At 42.7% G+C, this 24,015-nt stretch overlaps 2 protein-coding genes across 4 annotated transcripts; both read right to left on the reverse strand.

The window, feature by feature from the left end:
• Positions 1-199: 199 nt before the first annotated feature.
• Positions 200-13,359, reverse strand: iars2 (isoleucyl-tRNA synthetase 2, mitochondrial). Of its 3 annotated transcripts, none has more exons than XM_054795408.1 (24): positions 12,954-13,359; positions 12,405-12,506; positions 11,995-12,148; positions 11,772-11,920; positions 11,437-11,486; positions 10,995-11,104; positions 10,830-10,917; positions 10,224-10,339; positions 9,938-10,107; positions 9,754-9,844; positions 9,522-9,673; positions 9,208-9,368; positions 9,030-9,132; positions 8,733-8,826; positions 7,908-7,988; positions 7,222-7,330; positions 6,383-6,485; positions 5,922-6,044; positions 5,717-5,848; positions 5,118-5,224; positions 4,849-4,994; positions 4,589-4,779; positions 3,607-3,751; positions 200-3,524 (listed from the first exon to the last, which is right to left on the reverse strand). In XM_054795408.1, the coding sequence occupies exons 1-24, from the start codon at positions 13,215-13,217 to the stop codon at positions 3,379-3,381; spliced, it is 3,087 nt and encodes a 1,028-aa protein (XP_054651383.1). In that variant the 5' UTR covers positions 13,218-13,359; the 3' UTR covers positions 200-3,378. The 3 variants fall into 3 exon arrangements, with proteins under 3 accessions (XP_054651383.1, XP_054651382.1, XP_054651384.1); XM_054795407.1 differs by having other exon boundaries at positions 201-3,524; positions 12,384-12,506; XM_054795409.1 differs by lacking the exon at positions 7,908-7,988 and having other exon boundaries at positions 202-3,524; positions 12,384-12,506.
• Positions 13,360-16,035: 2,676 nt separating this feature from the next.
• qrsl1 (glutaminyl-tRNA amidotransferase subunit QRSL1) lies at positions 16,036-23,965 on the reverse strand. The gene is made up of 11 exons (XM_054795410.1): positions 23,851-23,965; positions 23,472-23,631; positions 22,997-23,095; positions 22,808-22,904; positions 21,934-22,095; positions 21,686-21,861; positions 21,232-21,344; positions 19,818-20,010; positions 19,509-19,626; positions 18,650-18,855; positions 16,036-18,265 (listed from the first exon to the last, which is right to left on the reverse strand). Exons 1-11 carry the CDS (start codon positions 23,872-23,874, stop codon positions 18,054-18,056), a joined length of 1,560 nt encoding a protein of 519 aa, XP_054651385.1. The 5' UTR covers positions 23,875-23,965; the 3' UTR covers positions 16,036-18,053.
• Between the last annotated feature and the right edge of the window lie 50 nt (positions 23,966-24,015).

The following is a 24,015-nucleotide window of genomic DNA, read 5'->3' on the forward strand; positions in this document are numbered from 1 at the left end:
AAAGTACAGTGGTGCCTTGGTTAATGTCATTCATCCGTTCCAGAAGGTCTGACTCAAACCAAAACGGACTCTAACCAAAGCAAAATTTCCCATAGAAAATAATGTAAATCCAATTCATTCATTCCAGACACCCAAAAATGTTAACACAAAACACATTTTATAGACAATAATTATAGTTCTACATGCAGAAACTGCTGCAAAAATAATGACAGCGCAATGGACAAATGAACATTTAACAAGAGTTTTACCTAGTTTTGTTGGGGAAAAAACCCCCACAGAACTATTAACATAAGCACATTATTGCACAAAGCTGACGTTCTTCATTGCTCTGTGTGAGTGATATTAAATGGTAAGTCTGATGATTATGTTGTGTATTAAGAGTGTATAATCTTGACGGTTTAACTGATATTGGTGTTCTGACAAAGCAAAATTTTTGCTCCAATTTTGGATTTACTTTTGTTGCTGCCCACATGAATATCATTCTCCAATCCAATCGTTTGTGGTCTGCATAGCAAAATGTTTCCACTTCCAGGTCTTTCTGTCTGGCACACTTTCATGTTGTATTAAACTAAATTAAATTAGTTGATCCATGTATTTGATTAAAAAAAAAAAATTGAAAATATATCCTTTGCTTTGTAGCTCAGAATTACCAGTAAAATTATAATTTCCCCGACTGCCCTGGTCGATGATAACACACACAATTTTTATTTTTATTATCATTATTTTGAATGAAAACATGAGATATGATTATAAATCTCTATATATTAAGAGATAAGTTGTGTATTTTGTTTGTCACTTATTAAATGAAAATGGCCAATTATTGAACACAAAATGCAGTTTTTAAATGACACTTTTTATTATTAAGTGAGAAAAAAATCCAAACCTACATGGTCCTGTGTGAAAAAGTGATTGGCCCCCCTGTTAAAACATAACTCATATTAATTGAGATCTATCAGTCTGCAAAAGGTTATGAAGCCATTTCTAAAGCTTTGGGACACCAGCAAACCACAGTGAGAGCCATTAAATCCACAAATGACAAAAACATGAAACAGTGGTGAACCTTCCGAGTAGTGGCCGGACAACCAAAATTACCCCAAGAGCGCAGCCACGACTCACCCAAGAGGTCACAAAAGACCCCACAACATCATCCAAAGAACTGCAGGTCTCACTTCCCTCAGTTAAGGTTAGTGTTCATGACTCTATCATAAGAATTACACTAGGCAAAAACGGCCAGCATGGCAGAGTTCCAAGACCAAAACCACTGCTGAACAAAAAGAACATTAAGGCTCGTCTCAATTTTGCCAGAGAACATCTTGATGATCCCAAGGGTCTGACGAGGCCAAAGTTGAACTTTTTGAAAGGGGTGTGTCCCTGTCTGGCGTAAAAGTAACGCAGTATTTCAGAAAAAGATCATACAAACAGTAAAATGTGGTGGTGGTAGTGTGATGGTCTGGGACTGTCTTGCTGCTTCAGGCCTGGAAGACTTGCTTTGTCTACCAATAAATGGAACCATGAATTTTGTTGTCTACCAAAAAATCCTGAAGGAGAATTAAAAAAAAACACAATTTGTCTTTATGCTTCAATTATATTTTTTAATCAAGCGTATAGATTTCGCACTTTGAACGGTTCTTGAACACACCTCGGTTGCTGTGAGATGGAAAAGTGTTCATCAATCATCTTACCTCATCATTCATTAGTGGCGAGTACATGTGCCTTTTATACGTGGATGCGTGAAGCACAGGGACAGGGACAGGGACAGGGACAGGGACAGGGACAGGGACAGGGACAGGGACAGGGACAGGGACAGGGACAGGGACAGGGAGCGCGCTGGAGCTGAAGGATTTGGCAGTGGGCGGGGTATGAGTCAAAGGAGTAAAAAATAAGATATTTTTATGTGCAAATCAATGACTCGCTATTTGCTGATGGAACTCCTGCAAAAAGCGGGGATCTGCTGTGTACAGTATACGGTAATATGCAAGCAGTTCTGTTAAACCAGGGGTGTCCAAACTTTATCCAGCCAGGGCCACATTCACATTGTGAAAAATGAAAGAATGCAAGGGCCGCAAGGCAACACACAAAAAAATTGCATCTCAGCTTTGTGATATCAATGAAAAAAGCCTATTTTTAGTATCAACTTCACTCTGTGCTCTTTCTTCCCCATTTTTGCTGTACATTTTCAAAATATTTCAATTGTAGATGGTCTTCTTGGAATATTATGACTTTATTCCCTTAATATTTTGACTTTATTCCCATGTTATAACTTTTTCCCCAACCTTTAAAAAAAAAAATTCTTTAATATTTGTACTTTGCTACTACAGTGACATTGAATTCCTCAATATCACAAGTTTATTCTTTTAAAACTGTAATTTTTTTCTCGTTACAACTTTTGCCCCTTAATATTTTGACTTTATTCTTGACTGATTCGTTAATTTACGCATTTTTTTTTATTTCCAAGTATTTCAACTTTCTTGTAAATGTTCTTGCAATATTACGACTTTATTCACAGACTACTTTAATTTTATTTTCATAATATTTGGACTTTATTCTCACAATATTATCATAACCTATGATGTAAAAAAAAAAAACACGTTCTATTTCCTCACAATATTACGTTATTCTCATAAAACTACGCCTTTTTCTTTTTTTTTTTACAACTTTTATTAGAACCTTTTTCTCTTAATGACTTTATTCTTGTAAGATTACTGCTGATTTGTCCATTTTTGCTCTTTTTCTAGTTTTCTTGTCGAATGATATTTTAAGAATCTGTGCCGCGGGCCACAAATGGCCCCCGGGCCACACTTTGGACACCACTGTGTTAAACTGACTGCCGGTAAGCCTTCTATTCTGAAGTCCAAAGTCCAGCTCCTCCCACTAGCTAAACCCAAACAATAAAGAGGTAAAGCGGTAAACTTAATTTGGTTTAACTTTAATCTTTTCCCATGTAAGTGCATTTTATGATTTATGATACAAAGGTAGGCACCTCATCTACACCTGCTCTTAAATGTTCTCCTGTGTTCACATAGTGACGCTTCTCTTTGTCAACGCGTCCGCCATACTTTTGTACGCTTAATATAAAAACTGCCCTTTGCTGGGCTCCCTTTTGGAGCGATCTGAAGACAGAGCATTCCAACAGAAACACAGTAAACCACCTTATTTTCCTTCACGCACAGCAATGTAGTGTCTGCTCTTTGTCCATTCAGTCTGTTCAGTTACTCGTTTGCAAGTAGTCCCCTGTGCCATCGCTCAGGCGAGCTGTAGGAAAACGAAGGGCAACAGAGTGACGTGTGTCTCGTGTGGAACAGCATCAGCATCGGTTACAAGTTTCAAAGTCTTTCGTCCTCTGCCGTTTTCCATGTTGACGAGCTGGTTTTTGTCCAGCTACTGAGCTTGCGAGATGACAGTCTGGCAGCGTGGGCACAGGCAGTCTGCTGACTCGGCAGTGTAGCGCCGGCAACGAGGACATCGGTTGGCGGAGGTGGGCACTGCCGCTATATTGTAGCTACTTTCCTCTCGAATAACACCCCCTGATCATACACATACGTGCATTAGGAGCAATCATAGCCGTATTTGTGTCAACTTCGCAAGCTTAGCAGCGCAGGCGCTCACCTTCCAGGTTGATGAGGAAGGTGCCGTGGCTCAGCAGCGCATCAGGAGGGAGGTCGCGAGGCACCTCACTGCTCAGGTTGACGCGAGCCGCCATCATGAGCTCAGCCAGCTGGGAGGAGGTGGAAGACGGCTCCTCTTGGAGAGACTATAAGGTGGGTTCATGTTGCTCATTTAACAAAGTGTCAACATTTACAGCAAAAGAATAAGAAGGTTTAAATGTGTAATGAACTTCCATGATCAGTAATAAAAGCTGAAACAATGTTATGCATAAAAAAGAAGATCCATCCATCAATCTATCGCTTGTCCATCTAACCGCTTGTCCTCACAGGGTCACTGCTAAGCTGGAGCCTGTGCCAGCCGGCCACCCTGGACTGATTACCAGCCAATCGCAGGGCACGTACAGTTGTGTGAAAAAGTGGTCGCCCCTTCCTGATTTCTTATTTTTTTGGCATGTCTACCAAAAAATCGTGAAGGAGAATGTCCGGCCATCTGTTGGTGACCTCAAGCTGAAACCAACTTGGGTTCTGCAGCAGGACAATGATCCAAAACACACCAGCAAGTCCACCTCTGAATGGATGAAGAAAAACCAAATGAAGACTTTGGAGTGGCCTAGTCAAAGTCCTGATCTGAATCCTATTGAGATGCTGTGGCATGACCTTAAAAAGGGGGTTCATGCTGGAAAACCCTGCAACCCACAACCTGCAACCTTCAGGTTGGGAGCTGAAGACCACCTGGTCATGCTGCCCCATGATGTACTAAACATTCGGCCTCCTGTGTATCTGATATTTTGACCACATGAGGGCAATGCAAAAAAAAGTGTTACCTTTTGATTTTGACACTAGAAGGAAATAAGTGTTTAGCGCCAAAGGAAGAAACGTTTGAGGAGAAGCGGTATAGAAAATTGACTGAAAGTTGAAAGATGGGCGGCTCACATGTAAGAATAATCCTGCTAACTCACTAAGCTAAGAACTATTTGTCCTACCTCCATCAGCTCAAACAGCAGACCAGGCTCAATGGCGATGGTGAGGTCATACTGGGCAGCGTTCTTGCCTGGAATAGATGACAAGAAGGAGTCCCTGATGGCGCACGCCCCCTCCACCGCCTCCTCCAGTCCAGGGCGCCTCCACACAGAGCTGCTTTTGATCCAGCCGCTTCGGAACAGCGTCTCCTCTTCTGCTCAAGTACAGCGGGTCACCGCGTGAGACGAGTCAGTCGAGAACACTCACCTGCAGCGCCACTTACTGTCATGTCCAGGTGCATGTGTGTAAACTTCTTCAGCCAAATGAGGCAGGATGGGCGCGATGGATCTTGTCACTCCATCTAGAATCTCCTCCAAGGCCGTCTGACATGATCTTCTGCCTAATGAGTCCTCTGGATCGCAGTACAACCTGGGAGAAAGTGTCAGGGATGGTCACAATTAGGATGGAAATACTTCAAATGGGCTTCACAGCTCATTCAAAACTCAATCTCAAGTCTCATTCGTTCCCATGCGTATGTAAAAAGAAAATTACCTGTCTTTGATGATGCTGAAGTAAAAGCTGGAGAGGTCTCCGGTCATGAAGGCCTGGAGGAGGCGTATGACCCGGCCAGCGTCAAACTCACTGTAAGCATCTGTCACCTGACAACATGAATAATAATCACAATGGAAATCAGTGTAGACAATCCTCAACATGCCCATCGGAGTCAGACAATTCCACTCCCCATCCTGCCGGTGGTGGAACTGGATGCCAATTGTGTCATCATACACAGCAAGCTTTTTTCCCCACCACAGCACCATCTACTGGATCTGGTGGGTTACTGCCTTGCTTGCCTCCAATGTACCAGGATGGAACAGTGAAAAGTAACACATTATCTGAAGCAAAATGAATTACAGGTGTAGCTTAACCCTGCTATTTTTTATTTTTGTAATTTATTTTTTAAACTTCTAACTTAACTAACCACCTAAGCTCAAAACCTACATAAGAGAACGCACGTGTACTCAAAATCCTAAGTGTACAGATGGAAGTGAACAAACTGAGACGCAGAGCCTCATATTTATTGGAGCCAGTAAATAATACTAAAACACGCTGACTGGCTGCCTGGTTTCCACTAAAAGTGCCTTAATTCAGACCTTCATGCTGTACTCGCGCAGCAGGTGAAGCATGTACTGGTCTATGTAGAGCATCTCTTTGGGGTCCACAGCCTGAGTCTGCAGGTCAAAGCCGTGCAGATTGCCAAGTAGAAACCGCAAAGTGTTTCTGAGCTGAGAAAGAAGGAAATATTGGTGAGGCAGAACCAATCGGGTCAACGGGTTTTAAACCAGGCCGCACTTCTACCTTGTTGATGTTGTCTCGGGCCGAGTTTAGAGCCGAGGGTCCAATCTGAACCTCAGTAAATATGTTGGACTCGGCCACCCACCACCGAAGCACGTCGGCCCCGTAGGCTGGCATGCTGGCGTCCTGACAGCACGAACATATGGACAACAGGAAGAAGGGAATGTGTAAGGAAATGGACGCCAGTGTATGAAGCATCATCAGTCGAGACACGCTACGTGTTGTCAAGCTGACTAATGAATCAGTAATTACCTTTCTTTTCAGCCTACATTATTCCCATTGGTTTGGGTCATGTGATTTTCTGTAGGGACATACTTATGCACTATGGAAACGTCTTTTTACAACTCCACTCCTGCGAGCAGTGTGTGGCCACTGCATACAATGAATGTCAGCAGCTCTGCTATGGTGTCTTGTGACCGTTCATGCACGGCTGTTGGTGCTCACATAGTCCCAGACGAGCTTACCTTCCCGCCATTGATGACCGTATCAGGATCCACAACATTCCCAACAGACTTGGACATTTTCTCTCCCTTCTCACTCACGGCAAATCCATGGACCACCAGTGACCTACACACACACACACACACACACACACACAGAAAGAGAGGAGTACTTAATCTATAAAGTACTCAAATCCATGTTTGCAAGACTCCGCACAGGAACAAAAGTATTCTGTTCTCTGTATGCAAGTTAATAGCTTTTCCAAGGCTGTGGTCAGTGGAGTGGGTTTGTGTGTTTTTTCTTGTGAAAAACACAATATTGATAACAGTATTGTGCATACGTCTAATTTAATAGTCCATCACTACCTTTGGTGTTTTGATCTTTTATTTTTTCCACAGCAGTCATTTTGACATAGTTAAACAGTACCACATGACATATATAGTTACGACAATTCAATTTTGGTGAGGATCTGAATACAGGTGCAGGTCTCTATGACATTCACAGAAACCTCCACCCAAAGAATCAGAAGCACCCCCCTCTTTGTCAATAATGACTGTGTGTTGTGTTCTTTCCAGATAATAGTAAATCTATACTGCTGGCTTGGCAGCATGGACACTGACTACTCTTAAGTTACATCCATGTTTCATTTCTATAGTGTATAGTGAGACTGTGTATCTCTGTCAAACCTCAGGACATCAGGCTGTAATTTGTTGTGTTTATGGAGCATATTATAACATATTATTCCTTTTTGGGTCTACATGAAAGCACCTCTTTTTAGCTATTGTGATCCTAGACAGTGGATGTTTAGTCAGTGATTTTGCCAGCGCCAAATGTTCAAGCCTTGGTGGGGATCTGGACTCACTTGTAGGGTGCCTTGTTCCTGACGGCAACGCTGGTGAGCAGTGACGACTGAAACCAGCCTCCAATCTGGTCCTTCCCTTCTACATACGTGTCTGCCCTGCTGTCTGCCTCTTCAGAGGCCATGGGTGGGGAGAAAAGAGATACACTGTGACACTCATGCCAGCAAACAGCATAGAGAGCAGGGTTAGGAGAAGGCATGTGAAAATATGACAGCGAGAGGCCAGTCGGTGTTAGCGGAGTGACCTAAAGTTTAATAAAAAAAGAATGTTAAGAGCAGCAGCAATCATAGAGCCAATTCAAAACATGACAACCCAGGAAGGATCACTGACTCATCCTGACCCAGTCTGCAAAGAAAATATGTAGATAAAAGGTGTGCAGCACTTGTGCCATTTATGGACAAAGCAGGAGAAATCCTGCATGCAAAGAAGGGTGGGAAAGAGGAGGCCATAAACCGACAAGGGTGCTGTCACAAGGAGCTTTGGGAATCACAAATCCTCCGTACAGCACATTCAAAAGCTTCCTCTAAGAATGTCCAGCTGAAGAGGAGGAGTGACAGCGAGAGCTCATCTGTAACTGTAAGCCCAAGTGAGGAAGGAAGAGCAGTTGAGGTGACAAGGAGAGAAAAAAAAGCCAGCGTGAGGAAGATGGCAGCTGGGTGTCAGCCAGTAAACAAATTGGTCCAATAACCTGCGACCAGCGGTTTGCGCAGTGACGCTGGGAGCCAGCTGAGACGGGACTCAGGCTCCTCAGAGTCTCCTTCCAGCTCCTCTGGAAATGACAACCAAAAAATGTAACATTTAAACAGTGAAAAAGGCAAGTTGAGTTGAATCCTTGCTGGTGGCTTTCTTGGCATGCTTACATTCACATGCACATGGCAGCTAAAACGGATGGAGTGTGAAAAATTCCAAATTGACTGTTTAAACTTTCAACACCACACATATCAGACACATGTACCCCCTCCTGCACTTACTTACTAGTGACAGTCACCACAAACAAGAATGCAAAAAATGAATGAGATCATGGTTGCTACTGTAAGAGTATTAATTCATCTTGTTTTTTTTAAAGACTGTGCCTCTCCTGCGGTCATAATACTAGAAACACATCTCTATAGATAATGCAGATCAGCTCGAAAACCACTGTAAACTTCACCCCACATTACAAACCTACTACTATAACAATGACGATCACAATATTCATCCATTTCCTCTCCTGCTCTCCTTACCACGTCGTAACTGGACTTGTGTAACAGCACAGGACCTATGATGATAGTCTTTACAAGGTGACTTAGATGGAATGGCTGACTGTGCAAGGCAATCTTTAGAAGCTTTCATCACAATAAAACTAATGGAAGGTGACGTGATTAGAAGCATCTTAAAAGCCGGCACACTGAGCTGCAGATGTCAGTGGTGATCCTATCTGCAACTGATGTAAACCCTACTTGCTTACAGTTTTTTAATCCTGTCGTACAATGGCTGAATTAAACTGGCGTGCGCAGACAGGTGTCAAATATACCTTCTAGAACGGCTGCCCATGATGCTCCACTGTCAAACCAGATGTCAAGCACGTCCTCTCCACGGACGTAGTCAGTCGCTGGTCCTGCTTTACTCTGATTACGACACAAAATAATAAAACACCAGTCAACATACTATGAGATTAAGTGGTACTGCGCTAATGATAAGCATGGTTTAATTAGTACCTTTCGGACAGTCAATCAAGTTAGCATTTTTATTCCTCTAGAGGCAGAATTTTTGACACAACACTTACACAGAATCAGGTGTATGTCATGAATTTACACTTTCACACACCCACCTTCTTGAGAACATCCGCTGGCAGCAAAGTGTCGATTGGAAGCTCCCACCAACAATTGCTGCCTTCCCCTTTGATGAGTGTTGCTATGTGGGACACCGTGTGTCTGCAGAGGCAGACACAGCGTTCACCTGACTGAGCCTTTCAGTATTGCATGTTGATGATGAATGTTGTGCTTTACTTGTTGATGAGAGCCTCCCCAGTTTCTTTATGGTAGAAGACCGGGATTGGGACTCCCCAGCTGCGCTGCCGTGAGATGCACCAGTAAGTGCGTCTGTCGAGCATGGTCAGAAGGCTGCTCCGTGCAGACTCTGGTAAAACACGAACCTTCTGCAGCGCTTCCTGGACACACACACACACACACACACACACACACACACACACACACACACACACACACACACACACAGTATTTTAAATAAACAAGCCAGACATGCAAAAATCACCCCTTTGTCACCACAACCACTGGAAAGCAAAGACAGTTTGCATGTTCACCTTCGCCTTGTCCTTGAGTGAACCTGTATTGATGAACCACTGTTTGCTAGGCCTGATGACGACAGGCTGCTTTGTCCTCCAGTCATATGGGTAGCTATGGACGCAATTCTCCTCTTTCACCAAAGCACCACACTCCCTCAGCATGCAGATGACTAAGCAACACAACAGAAAGACTGAATACAAATCACAATACTACAGGCGGTAGCAGATAAACACAGTGTCCTCTCCTTACCTTTTTCATTGCCTTCTTTAAGCACAGATAGATGGTGAAGCTGTGGACCTGCCAGCTCCGTGAACTTGCCTTCCTCATCCACCATACACTCCTTAGGTAGAACACAGACGAGGAAATTCAAAGCACTCTTGTCATTTGTCATTCAATTTGATTATTTACCGTAGTGGAACAAAGCACGACATACCACAGGCAGTTTAAACTGAGAAGCCACACTGTAATCCTCCATGCCATGAGCTGGCGCCGTGTGGACCAATCCTGTTCCTTTCGTCATTGTCACATGATTGGCGGGCAAGAGTGGCACTTCCTTGTTGGGAATTGTGGGATGCCTACAAATGCCGCCCTCTAGTTCTGAGCCTATCAGGGGACATTAGACATGTATGAACATTGCGATGTGTATTTTTTTACTTTTATTTTTTACAAAGACAAAACAGCTTGACAAGCGTGTGTGCACGTGTGTGTGTATAGGGTACCAGTGAATGTGGCGACACTCTCAAGTTCTGTGCCCAACACTGCTGCCATGCTGACAGATCGTTCAGTGGCCATTAATAGCAGCTGAGAGTCAGCTTTCCTCCGCACCACAGAGTACCTGCAAGCAAACAAGCCCATCAAAGCTATAACTAACGTTCGCACTGTTTGTAGCCCTCTATGGATTCTTACTTATCAGGATTCCGCAAAACTGCGCAACCGATTTTCCTGAATCTTTGTGTGGGGGGCAACGTGATTTTGGTGCAAAGCCTGATAAAAGATGTATTTTCCTTTCTCTTTTTTCCATTTTTGTCACAATATTGCAAAGTGACTCAAAATTGTCTGAAGTTTGTACAAGCACTATAACGGACAGTAATGTTAGCATGAATGCTAATGCTAACACAATAAGGGAGGTGTGTGGTCATTAACCCAAGGCAGTGTACCACTTAAATAACTAATGATATGATGTAAAATGACCATGTTAGGTTAAATTAAAACACATTACCAACATATGTATTTACACAAACTATATCACTTCTTCTAACAATAAACTTCCAGCTCTCAATTCCTGGAGCATTTAGACATGCAGGAAATTTAGTGGTACAGCTTACTGGGCATTGGGCATGTAGCAGACGGCCTCGTTGGCAGGTATGGTCCAAGGTTGCGTGGTCCACACCAACACAGAAATATAACCCTGACCTGTAGAGGGAGGGATAACTAACATGAGCAAAGCAAAGATGTTTTCTGAATGACCTTCATGTGAATATTTGCATTACCTGCTTTTGATGCTATCTTAGGTGGCAGTGTGACCAGCGGGAATGTGGCATAGATGGCTCTGCTCACGTGCTCTGGGTTATATTCCAATTCTGCCTCTGCAAGGGCAGTTCTAACAGAAGAGGCATTAAGTAACAAAATGATGTTATGTTTTAATTCAAAACTGCATTTAAAAAAATTGCATGTCATTGCTGAGAAAGGCTGTTACCAATCTGAAACACCAAAAAAATGGCTAGCAATTGTGAAAATAGCATGTGAAAAGCAACAACTGTCAGAGTCCATGCAAATATTCCATGCTGACACGAGAGCAATCTCATTGCATGATTACTAACTGCTTTGATCGTTTAGAATATTATGAGTGACATCATTGCTTTTCTGTCCATGCTTTAATAACCGTGATAACTCCATGCAGGAACTGTTTCAAAAAGCAAAACATATTCATACCTTGATGAAGGAGACCAAAATACAGGCTTGTAGTCTTGATAGATGAGCCCCTGAGGGACAGCATGTTGAAATACTGTTAAAATACCAGGTATTTTTTAATGTAAGAAATAAGGCTGCAATAAATAATTTGGGTTTTTTTTTTTTTTTTAAATAATAAGATGACCTATAACCTGTATGGAAAAGAAACACATTTGTTGGTGGTGGTGGTGGTGGTGGTGGTGGTGAGGGTGGAATAAATAAATAAAAGGGTTTGCATCACTCGCATGATGATGATGTCTGGTGCCCTTCCTGAGGCAACCCTCCCATTTATCCGCAGCGGCGCTAAAAATGCCCACCTTGTTGTGCATTTCCTGGAACACTTTCAGCTGAGCCGCCTCATAAGGTCCATCATAAGTGTAGTAGCACTGACCCCAGTCAGCCATCACCCCCCAGCGCTGGAAAGCAGCCTTCTGACGTGCTATGGCCCCTTCTGCAAACTGGCGAGCTGAATGGCAGATTAGCAACATGGTGAAGCAAATCTAACACACCACCAGTCCAACAGGATCATCTCTTTCTTACCTTTGTGTCTGATCTGCAGAGGGCTGAGGTCCATGGCCCCAAGCTCGCCCAGAGCCTTCAGCTCGATGGGCAGACCATGACAGTCCCAGCCCGGGATATAGTGGACCTGGCGTCCCCTCAGCATCTCGAAGCGGTTACGAATGTCTTTCAGGATCTGGATCAAAGGAAGTAAATTCATTTTTCTGGAAATATTTGACATGGATAATCTTCATATTCATCTCAGTCATCAACACACTAATCCATGCAAAAAAAAAAATTCTTTAGGCAATACTACTTCTACAAGAACCATGGTCCAGTGTATATACCGGACCAGGCTGCATGATTCTGCAAAAAGTACGAATGTTCTTCACAATTCTCTGAGACGATTTTTACACAGCAAGAATGATGACCTTGTTGAGAGCATGTCCTACATGAGGGTCTCCATTGGCATATGGAGGTCCATCATGAAGGCAAAACTCCTTCTTGGCCTTCCTCTCTCTCTGCCAGGTATACAAATCTGCAAATCCACACTTCTATAAAAGAAAAAAAAAGACATAATTAGACGCTGTAGTTGACACGTGGCAAAAAAGTATGATAACGAAGACGCATGAGCATCATATTGCATAGGATTTGTGCATACTTGTGACTTTTTTTAGAAGACAAACTCAATATTATTGCTCTTAAGACATAACGGTTTATGACCTACCCATGTACAACCTCATGAAATGTATAAAAGATACTTTATAAAAATAATACTTATACAGTATAAAAGCTCCCCTTGTGACCTGTGACTGCATTCAGTAATACATAGTGATGTCAGCCAAAATAATTCAAAGGTATGATATAAGAATATTTATTTAAATGATATAATACAAGACTTAACATATCCACTCACATTATTACATTTTACAAGATAAGGCGGGTCACACCACCAACAAGGAAGTCAACAAAGGTTCGTCAAAATGTCTCGTTTGTGGTACCTGCTGAATCTCGACTTCTTTGTCGAGCAGCTTCTGCCCTGTCAGTTTCATGGGGAACTCTGTCCGGGGAAGGAGCACAGTGTCCCGGTACAGTGCCTGAACGGAGCCCGGGTCGGCAGTCTGTGGGCTGCCCTCGCCTGGAGAGACGCCATGACAGCGGCTAGAGCTACAAAAGAGTGACCGGTAGAGGCCACCTCCTCGGTATGACCTGCGTGCACATCTCGTTAGCGTCTGGCTTACGGTCAGAACACGGTACAGCAGCATGGAGAGCTAATAGAGCTTTGTAAAAAAAAACTATACCAACACTGACAATAATGTCGATGTTGTTTTATGCAGTGACAAACAACTGCGATGAACGCGTCCGTTTGTGTTACTGTTGTTGCTGCCGGAAGTAATAATGAAGAGGACAAATACGGAAAGCCTATGTGGTCAAAAGGAAGTATTGCCACCCTCATTCTAACTGTGTGAGAGCTATCCAATAGATGGCGCCTTTTAGCCACTTTCAAGAAACACACAGAACATGTTTATCGTGTTTAAATTGCTTTGTAGGCTGTATTCAAATTCTGCCTTTATAATAATTAACTGATTGAAACAGTAAATGGGTAAACGAAATGTCAGACACCTCTTCTCCACACTGCAAACTACAACCGCCAAAAATGTGCGACACAGTTCTTGAATTTTATCATTCAACTGTACAATAGCGACGTAACATTTCCGACACTTCCTGAACGCATCCGGAATACAAGTGGCGTTCGGTGACGTCATCCGGGGTATAAATACCTCGCGAATCTCGACTTTCAGCATCTCGTGGCTCGCTTACACACCTGGACACCCGCAGCTGTGCGACATCACACACCCTCACAGAAAAATGAAGCCGTACGTTGCCTTCCTGGGTATTCTCCTTCTGGTCCTTCATCTTTCAACACAGGTAATTCAAGTCAAGAAATACTTTTATTTGCAATCCAAGCTGAATTAATATTTTTCAATTTGAACAAGTAATCTCCATTAGAAAGTAAGCCAGCAAGCTAACACAGGTGGAATTAATTTTGCAATTAACTAGACTTCTGGCTAGACTAGATTTTTGTTTTTTTAATAGCACAATTAACACTCTGGCAAAGAATTTATGGTCAATTGTCTGGAGTGGGTGAGGGATCAATAGTCTTGCCTTAACACTCCTATTTTAAAACTCCTATTTTCCACATCCTATTTTTTTTGTTATGATTTTGAATTGCTATAAAAATGTGTAATTCCAATTCCTGCCTCCATATTATAGTTTTTATAAGAAGCCTAATAGCTTTTTGGTCCTGTGTTGCAGGTTGTCCATGGGCAAAACACCACAGATGCGCCTGCGAATGCAACCGACTTCGGCTTCACCGTGACGCCAGCCACAACACTCAACATAACCGGTGACAAGAATGCATTCTCCAGGATCAGCACCCCCCTGCTGCTGCCCCTAGCCCTTGCTTTGGTGCCGCTGCTCCACAGTTGGGTTTGATAGCTCCTGGCGCTGGACATCATGAATTTGACCTTTGCCATCTAATCACTGGATTTTTCAAAAAATGTCATCTGGAGTGTGAAAAGCATGTGTACACAAGCCGTGTCCAGGGTTTATGCACACCAAGAAACCTGCTGCGCTTGCTGTCCAGTCCTGTTGGTGGGAGTTGGGTATGGATTGGACTATCATTACATAATAATGGTGTGCTGTCTGGCTGTAATCTTGTCAACATGACCAGTGGTCCTAATTTATATATAAAACATTAGTGCTTTTTAGGTCTTGGAAATTTTGTAAATTTCAATAAATAAACATTGTCTTGTAACTGACCCCTGTTTTCTTGCACCTCCCTTACCTCCCATAGAAGCTACTTTAGTTAAATGGTTCAGTTCCTTTGTCTGCTAATGAAATGGGTATTTAAGGTGCTTAACCTGGACTGATAGGGCTTCACTTTGTCTTGATCTTAACCGGTGAGGTGTCCTAAAGACTAGTGTTCTGCTTGTTGTCAAAGTGTAGGTCTTTGGTACCGTCGTGCATCACTTGGTTTGCCCTTAAATGCTTATAGCAGTTTCTCAATCTACTGCCAACACATGTACTGTAGTTGTAAGGCCTTTGTGTTTTGAACTATGATGATGCCACCAGGAGTTCTGGGCCCAATAGGGCCCTTGGAATCGTCTTAAGCCCCCCCATATCTCAACCATGGTGCCAGCAACTCGTAGTGGTTTGTACAGAATTATACGTTCCTAATTGTATTTGGAATTGGGAAATTGCAAACCACTGGCTTAGGGGAAATGGCTTTTTACATAGTGATGTTTTTAAGGTTATGGCTTGAGACGCTATTCACGTCAAGTTAGGGATATTCAGGAACAACCTACACCTTTTACAAGACTTGACCTTGTCTTAACTTTGAAATGCACGTCCAACTGTTCAGTGTTCTAGTACTTTTTGCACATGTTGGTCTTAGGAGCTGGCAAAATGAAACCGGTGTGTTTGAATGTCCTGGGTCGGTTAGAGTTGGTATTTAAACTGTCCTCATATGGTTCAAATTTTGACATGAGACCAAGACAAGACTAATTGATCAACAATACCTCGCCATTGCGAGGCTTCAAATAGGATGTTCTCAAAGGGGAAGTGGCCACTGAGCTGAGGTCAGTGTCGTTAGTGAGTTGCAGAGAAACTGGAATATTGGAAAAAAAATGTCACATGAATTTGGCTGTTCAGCACCTTGTTAGAGAACAGCAAGTTCCGCAAAAAGTACTGAACCATTCAATAGTCGGACATATGCATTCAAAAGTTTAGAGAAGTTCAAATTCAATTCACCTGTAATGGTTATAGTGAATTTCCGAGTCATCCTGAAGTTTCACCCGATGGACTATCCCTTACTTCGAGGGATAGTACCGCTACTGCTAACAATCAAGACATTGTCTGGGAGCAAGGTCACCATAGCAACAATGCCAGGCAGCGCATCACAAATACCAAAGATACAACACAATAGAAGCTGTAAGCACCTTTACAAAAAATGATCAATAATTGACCTGGAGCAGGTGAATAATTCATGTATTGACCAGCCTGGGTGCTTTCACCTGCTGCTAGTGTTTGGGCCTTCTAAGGGGGGGGGGGGGCTCTGTCAAAGAGTGACTAGTTGCATTCACCTGCCCCCCGCCTTCCCTTCTTGGTCTCGATCTATGTGGGGAATTACATCCCACCCTGATCTCATGACAATGGCTGCATTGTCCAGCTTGTCTTCCAAAAGCCAAACTTCATACTGAAAAATCCTGCTCCCTCATTCCTTTCTCATACTTCCTGGTGCCACTTTCACCACCATCGCACACGTCCGTTTCTCTGGTTTTGACATTTTAAGATGAGCGCCACCACTTTTAGAACTTGCAGTGGGCACATTCCTGCAGTGTTGCAGTGACTCTTGAACACCACTGGAGTGTGGTCAGATAATGGAGACAAGAGTTCACCTTTAAGGTGACCGCCAGAGTGTGACCACTTACTTACCGCCCTCTTCCTGCCACTCGGAAACTTGAGCCCAGGTGTGGGGGGGAGGGAAACAAACAGAGAGCTTAAGAAAATCAAATATTTGGCATTAGAATCGATTTTTTTTTCTTTTCCCCCCCAGACAACGACCCACGACCCAGTTGAGAATCACTGCATTAGATGATATAATTGTTGACTTGTAATAGGGATGTGTATTTTTCATATAACCATGAAACCATGACCTTGTCAAGCAGAAGATCTATAGCACAGGAAAACATCACTATGCTGTGGGGGTGGGCAATACTGAAAACGTTGGTATTGGCTCGAGCTACCAAAATTCCTGAAATTCCAATATATAACAATAACAACAAAAAATGTCAATCTCATCATGAGTATCACTCCGATACTCATGCTTACCTTTGGCATCGATACTATGAATATTTGGATCAATCCACCCACCCCTACAAGTGCAGTGCAACACAATTTATTCCATAATGTATGTGCAATGGCCACATGTCTTCATATTTTATTGTCATGCTTATGCTAATGCTAATATGAGATTTTCTTCTGAGAAACATTGAGTGCCATGGTGGAAAAAAAAAACAGAGGTGGTTCTGGTTGAGTTGTGTCACCACATCCTGTACACAGAACTCAGGAAATCGAAACCTAGGATTTATTTTATATTAAAGAGTTTTCAGGTCTGTGTGCCATGTGTTTGTTTGCTTTGTAATGTAAGTGACAAATGAATGAGCAGGTAGCAACACCATGGGCCTTTTTTATGACTTGTGGAACAATCTTTCTTACTATTATTCAGTCTTGCCACATTAAAAGCAGGGGTGATCTAAACTTAACCGGCCTGATATTAGCTTGCTAATTGTAGGAACAGTGAGCTGGGATTTTGGGGATTTGGAGGTACCAGCTTTTAACTAGAGAATGATGGAGCTTCTTATGAATAAATATAATTTGATTTTCCCTGCTGAACACAAGGGAAAGGGTATATTTGTGAAGCCAAAGATAGGTGAAGGATGTTTACTTTTCATGCCGTAACAATCAAGCAGCTTCATACACTTAATTATTATTCCAGCAAGCATATTAAGGCCAATTAGGGCTTCACATGGAGAAACAGGTCAGGGGTTATTTGTGGCGGGAGTCACCAGAGACTAGGCTATAACACATTCTGTAGACACTTGATTTAGCACCTTTCCAGCTCTCTAATTGGATGACTGGGTTAATTTCATCTGAGCTGACTAAACACTTCAGGAAAAATTAAAACTTTTCTGTGGTGGAATTACTGTTAAAAACAAACCAAAAAGAGAACGAAAACAAAAGCAGTATGAATGTATTTAATCTGTGTCATATATCAAGTACTGCTTTATAAGAGCCTGTACTGTATTATCAGGTTATCATTTTCTCTGAAAAAATCTGACTTTTTAAATGAGCTTGATGATGATAACAATAATTCATGGTGTCCTTTGTGTTCGCCAGTTTAAGTCCATGATGTCCTGACCTCTGTTCCCCCCCCCCTGCCCCCTAGTACTTATGGATCGATGGCTTTCAAAGTAAAGCTTTCTTTTTATACTTAATTTCAACTTCACAAAAGTAAATTTGGACCATCCACGTATTTATTATCTCTGCCCCCCTGCAAGGTTAAGAGTGAAACTCAAATCCTGCCTGTTGGATTCCTCAAAGTCACTGATGAAGGGAAAGCCAACCCTCTGCTCGATCCACCGGGTAACACAGAGTAGCTTCTTGTCTTGGAAGGCGGGGCCTATGAGCTGTAAACCAATGGGAAGGCCTCGTCTGGATAAGGCGGTTGGCACAGAAACAGCTGGGAGACCTAGAGAGGACAAAAAGTGAGCTGAAGTACAATTCATGGAAAGGTGATTAGGATCTTAATGGCAGTTACTGGTTTATTTGGAGAGTGTTTCACTGAACGCAAACGTCCCAGAGAAGATAGTTTCATTCCCATCCTATAGGTGGCGGTATGCAAGAAAACCAGGGAGAACATGCAAACGCCACACAGACGCATTCTAACCAACGTTCCAACACAGAAGTCCTGATAGTGAAGACAGGCGTTGCAACCACTATGCCACCTTGCTACCCGCTAAAACCAGTGACCACAGATGAACATTTAGTGTTTATTGTGTATCCTTAATTATTCTACACATCATACATATTTTGTTCCTTTTTTGAGCTCGTGTAGAATGTTCCTTTCTCTCACCTGCCATGTTGGCTGGCGTGGTGAAGACATCGTCCTGCGAGCTGCGTGTTCGGTTGTCTTCTTGCATGAAGTCCGAATACCGTGCGGCGTCCGAGAGAGTGGTGGGTGTCAGCAGCACGTCAAAACCCGAGCTGAACACGCGCTTGAAATCGTCCGCTATTAGCCGGCGAACCCTCTGGGCTTTCACGAAGTAGTGCTGGTAGTTCCTGAGAAAGTGGGAAGCAAAGGTTAGAATTGTGGACTCTATAAAAGAGAGAAGAAAAAGTGATGCAAAAGAGGAAAAAGGCAAAGACTTTCCTATTTTAGCAATTATTAGCAAGGACAATTGTGTCTGTTCCTGGAACTACACAAGCTGAAATGTTTGGTTTATTATCTCTTGGAGACTGTGTGGCCAACATGTCACTGTGAAGTCGCATTTTGAATCAGTTTCAAATACATTTTCAAGGCACATTTTGGAGTGGCTTTTAACACAGATGCCAACCTAAGGGGCATCTGTGCAGTCATCACGTTGTCTAATCAGCATATTGATATGCCACACCTGGGAGGTGCATGAATTATACATGCTCACTAAAAGATTTGGATAGATTTGTGAACAATATTTGAGAGAGATAAGCTTTTTGTGAACATAGAAAAGGTTTTAGAGCTTAACAGTTCAGCTCATGACAAATGGCAGCAAAAACAAAAGTCTTGCGTTTACATTTTTGAGTATGTTGTGATACAAAATGCACACCTTGAGAGGACAAAAGAAGCAGTTTCGCTTGTAAAAAACAAGAACAAACAAATGCCCAACCACCAAACAACAGAAGGAACCTTTTTTTTGGGGGCTAATAAAATACAGAGAAGGTCGTTGTTATCTTACTGTTTGAGCAGGAAGTAGTTGCCAGATAATATTCTCCCTCGCACAACGTCATTGAAGCCCTCGTGTCGGGTGGTAGCATACATGGCCTCAGTGGAGCTGTCTACTTGGCTACGGTGGCCTTAACAAGGGTGGATAGGAATACATATTGTCATCATCGCTACCTATCCATCTGAGGCTCCAGGGGAGTTCCCCAAAGCCTTTCAGTAAAAGTAAAAGTAAAAAAAACAACAACTAATAGAGATAACCTGTGCAGTTCAATGTGTGTGCAGTTCAATGTGTGTGGTACATACACCTCGAGTTGGTTCTTACCATACTCTAGGCCATCAAAACGGGCCATGTTAGATGCCACCTCAGCAGAGCACAGGACGTGGTAACACGCAATGGAATACTGGCTGTGGGGGAGGGACACTTGCTCCACTCGTGCACCTGCTTTCTCAAACATGTCAGCGACACGACTCCACTGTGCAACGGTCTCCTCAGACAGGCCCGTGGCGTGGAACTCCTGAACCCAGAAGGGAAGAACACGCAGATCCACTAATATTAAGGATGTCAAAAGATCTCCTGTAAAAAAGATCTCGCGAGATGAAAACGTGGCAAGATTTCTCGTTTAGAAAAAAAAAACTGTCTCGTGGGCTTCAGGCCTGGGACGAATAAATGAAAATGAGCTCAATTGTTTTGCCAACCTCAATGTATAGCCATGTTTTAAGTAAAAACAAAACACACATCCCTCCAGTACTTGGTGATTATTCCCCTGCTATACAGGGCGTATCAAGAAAAAGTAGACTGTCCAAAAAGAACATCAGTTGGTATGGACATCAACCTTCGGTCCATACCAACATTAATTGCATAACTGCATGCATGAATGAACACAGGCCCGTTTTCCGGTGGGCAAAAACAAAAAAAAAATCCTCCATAAAATGAGAGGGTTCAAATTTAAGGAAAAGTCTTGAACTGTGATGCATAATGAGAATTTTTGTTCTTCTACGCAGCGATACCCAGATTATTACATTTAAATGGTTTAATTGTTGGACCGTACTTTTTCCGCAACGACATCAACAGTGACGAATGTTGAATGAGCATGTCTTTCTTACTCTAAGAGGAATGCTGCGTTTTCGTCATCAAGGAAATGGTCGGTTGGCACGTGTTTACTGGGCCCAAGATGGTGCGCCACCACACCGGAGGAGAACTGATCGGCTGACAGAGCTGTTTGGTGATCGTGTTATTGCTTTGAAGCGCCCAGTGGAACCTGATTTGACATGCCTGGACTTTTTTTTTTTTCCTGTGTGGCCATCTCAAATCAAAAGTGTATGCGACACCACCACATGACCTCGACGACATTGAACAGCGAATCAGAGCTGAAGTTAACATCCTCCGGAGGGACAGGGGAACGATCAGGCGAGCAGTGCAGGACATGCGGAGGAGAGCGCAACTGTGCATCCAAAGAAAGACGTCATGTTGAGGACGAAGCTGACAAAAACTTACCGCCATTACCCCAGTGCAAATAGCGTGAAACAAAAGGGTAATCTGGGTATCGCAGCGTAGAAGAACAAAAATTCTCATTTTAGTGGCTACTTTTTGGAGAGTCTACTTTTTTTTGATACACCCTGTATGATAGAAAATGGGATTTGGCTATAAAAATTTAAAAAGTCGACATTTTTGTCAGAAAAGTTGCTTGGATTTGTATTTCATGACTTGCATGTTGGTATAATGAAACTACACTAACCTTTGGAATGCCAACGCTTAGTTTTTTAACGTCAAAATCTTCCTGCAGCTCTGTCGGCGATGGGGGTGGAGGAACTGTTGTGGAGTCTCGTGTGTCGAGGCCTTGGAGAATACCTGTGTGACGTGTCACAACAAGGTCTCAGATTAGATCTGCCAGTTAAGGTTCAACACTTTGGGTGTTTACTCAAAAACGTTTTAAATAAAATACAAAATAAGTCAAGAATCTGTGATATATACATAACTCATAACCACATTTGGTAACTGAATGTGTTGAAAGAGATATCACATCAATGAGAAAAAGCTACTGATAATGAATCATTTTCATGAAATTTAATTAAAAAAAAGCATTTTGGATACATATTATAAAGAAAATAATGGCAAATTTAGTGAATTAGTTACTAATGTCATGTAATGTAACCAAATCATACCATAGGTTAAAACAGTTCCTAAACTACCTAAGACAATGGCTGCATCACTGGCAGTGCGTGTCAGAATGCCTGGAACGTCAAAGGAGTTGACCAAAGGTATGAGCCCATGTCTAGAAAGCAGTCCGTAGGTTGGCTTCAGCGCCACAACCCCACAAAGCGCTCCTGGGTTACGGGTGGAACCACCTGTGTCCGACCCTAAAGCCCTGCCAGGATCGCAATATTAGAATCTCTCTGCGTCACGTTTAATCATGGGACTGAACCAAGTGAAGCCTCACAGATAGCTGGTGAAAGAGGCCACAGCTGCAGCGCTTCCACCCGAACTTCCTCCAGTGATGACCCAGTCAGTGTCTGGTACCGCTCCTGTCCGCTCACAGTAGGGAGCAGCGTAGCTCCAGGGATTCTTCACTGGTCCAAATACACCATCAGTACTGCCTGAGCTGGGAAACAAACACAGCCAAAATGCTAGCAGTGCTTCCCACAGGATTGCAATCTATCTGTGGTGTGTGGTTGCTGGGGAGGGGCCACCATCGTAAAATTTGCATAATTGGCCATGACACCAAACTCTGGCCAGAATGGAGATGTTAGCTTTGAGCTTTTTGGTTGGTATCATAAGATCTGTGACGTTATTGACTTACGGGTGTAATTTCGTACAGTGGTAGACGTGTCTAGCACGGGCAACTAAAAAAAGCAGTCGTGATATTTCCTGGGTTCCATGTGAGTGAGCACTGATTTTAAAGATAATGTCCACGCCATTGTACGTCTAATTTCTATATAACATACATCTATATTTGAACATGCAGGTATATCTTTGTTTATCATTATATTGATGAACAGAGTTGCTATCATGCTCGACCAATGCATGTGGTATGTGTCTCAGGTGTGTTGACAAGTTACATTGCCATCTGATGTACGGAGTAGTAACGACAAGCTACTCAGACAGTCCCATTACATTGGGTTTGGGAGCCAGTGCCAAATCTATCAAATTTATTTGTGGTGAATTAAAGTAAACTGAATGATTTACCATGTTTCCCCAAATAGTTTTTACTCAAATGCAGAGAGGGCGAGGCATCTATCAGAGTGGAAGCTACGATCTAAGGAAATACTGTATAAGCAACAACAAACGTTTATACAGTACAGCAATGCTCATACCCCATAGCAAACTCATCCATGTTGGTCTTCCCAAGAAGGACAGCTCCTTGGTCCAAAAGCCTCTGCACTACTGTAGCATTGTATGGTGGCGTATAATCTGAAACAAGTAGAATCACAGCAATACATATAACTTAGGAAGATTAAATGATTAGACACATGTAATAAACGACAGCGCATGCATTCATATACCTTTTAACATCCTTGAAGCGCATGTTGTCTTGATGTTCTTTGTGCTGAAGTTGTCTTTGACTGCAAAAGGAACTCCATCCAGAGGGCCTCTGAGAGCACCTAAAGAACACCCCACACGATTGTTGGTTTACAACACACTGACTTTAATCACTTCAAAACCTAGCTCAGACCTAAGCGATTTGCTTCGTAATTACGAGACTCGCTCAAGAACTAGTAACGTGCGTGGGACAGGAAGTATACACAGAAGGCCAATGTTTCCCCCCACTCTTTGACCCAGTGTGTCTAAGAAAAGGAAAGCCATCACCATAAAGAGAAACCAGACATCACAAACATGCTCAGCAAGGGGACAAATGCTGGCCGCATGCCTGGTATTGTTGAACATGTGAAATATTACTGTTTCATTTCCAGCTTACAGGTAGAAAAGGTACTCGGCACGAGGTGCTACACAGAGGTGTCACAACAGATGTTAATTCACCTTGTAGGAGTCTGGTCTCTGCTTCTTGAGCCTGCTTCAGTGCCGGTTCTTCGGTAACCGTAATGTAAGCATTTAGGTGTTCTGTTTGCTTGATCCGATTCAGGCACTTCCTACACAGCTCAGTTGGAGAAATGTTTCCCTCTCTGAGTGCAACGGAAACCTAGAAAATAAAGTGTCCTATTGTAGTAAAGTTATACTGTAATTGTAACTGGCGTATTCAAGCAGAAACTAAATATTTTTAGTCATAGTTTCTGACAAAGTGAACAGCTACATTCATGGACATACAAATCCAGCACACACGTTCCATAATTCTAACATATATCATCGGAAAATGTCCTTCATACATGATACACAACATTTACGATAAAGCCACACTTACCTCTCGTAAAGTGAGGTTGAGCATATTTACGATACTTGTAGGGACATACTGTTAAATCAACAACCTTCATACGACGTGCGGCGCCAGAGGGCTGCCATGTTTGTTTGAAAAATCCTGCAATGCAACAACGCTTTGTTCCATTGGCTCACGATCGAGCAATCTTGG

The sequence above is a fragment of the Dunckerocampus dactyliophorus genome, chromosome 13 (assembly GCF_027744805.1).
Source record: "Dunckerocampus dactyliophorus isolate RoL2022-P2 chromosome 13, RoL_Ddac_1.1, whole genome shotgun sequence".
NCBI lineage: Eukaryota > Metazoa > Chordata > Actinopteri > Syngnathiformes > Syngnathidae > Dunckerocampus > Dunckerocampus dactyliophorus.

Excerpts from the sequence above, each read along its gene's own strand:
- qrsl1 (XM_054795410.1), bottom strand. The coding sequence starts at position 23,874 with ATGCTCAACCTCACTTTACGAGAG. Across the intron at positions 23,632-23,850 it reads TCAACCTCACTTTACGAGAG|GTTTCCGTTGCACTCAGAGA; the intron begins GTAAGTGTGGCT and ends TTTATTTTCTAG. Across the intron at positions 21,862-21,933 it reads GCCTCTTTCACCAGCTATCT|GGCTTTAGGGTCGGACACAG; the intron begins GTGAGGCTTCAC and ends CGATCCTGGCAG.
- iars2 (XM_054795407.1), bottom strand. The coding sequence starts at position 13,217 with ATGCTGCTGTACCGTGTTCTGACCGTAAGCCAGACGCTAACGAGATGT. Across the intron at positions 9,845-9,937 it reads CTCAGTTTAAACTGCCTGTG|GAGTGTATGGTGGATGAGGA; the intron begins GTATGTCGTGCT and ends GTTCTACCTAAG. Across the intron at positions 5,849-5,921 it reads CCCGAGACAACATCAACAAG|CTCAGAAACACTTTGCGGTT; the intron begins GTAGAAGTGCGG and ends CTTCTTTCTCAG.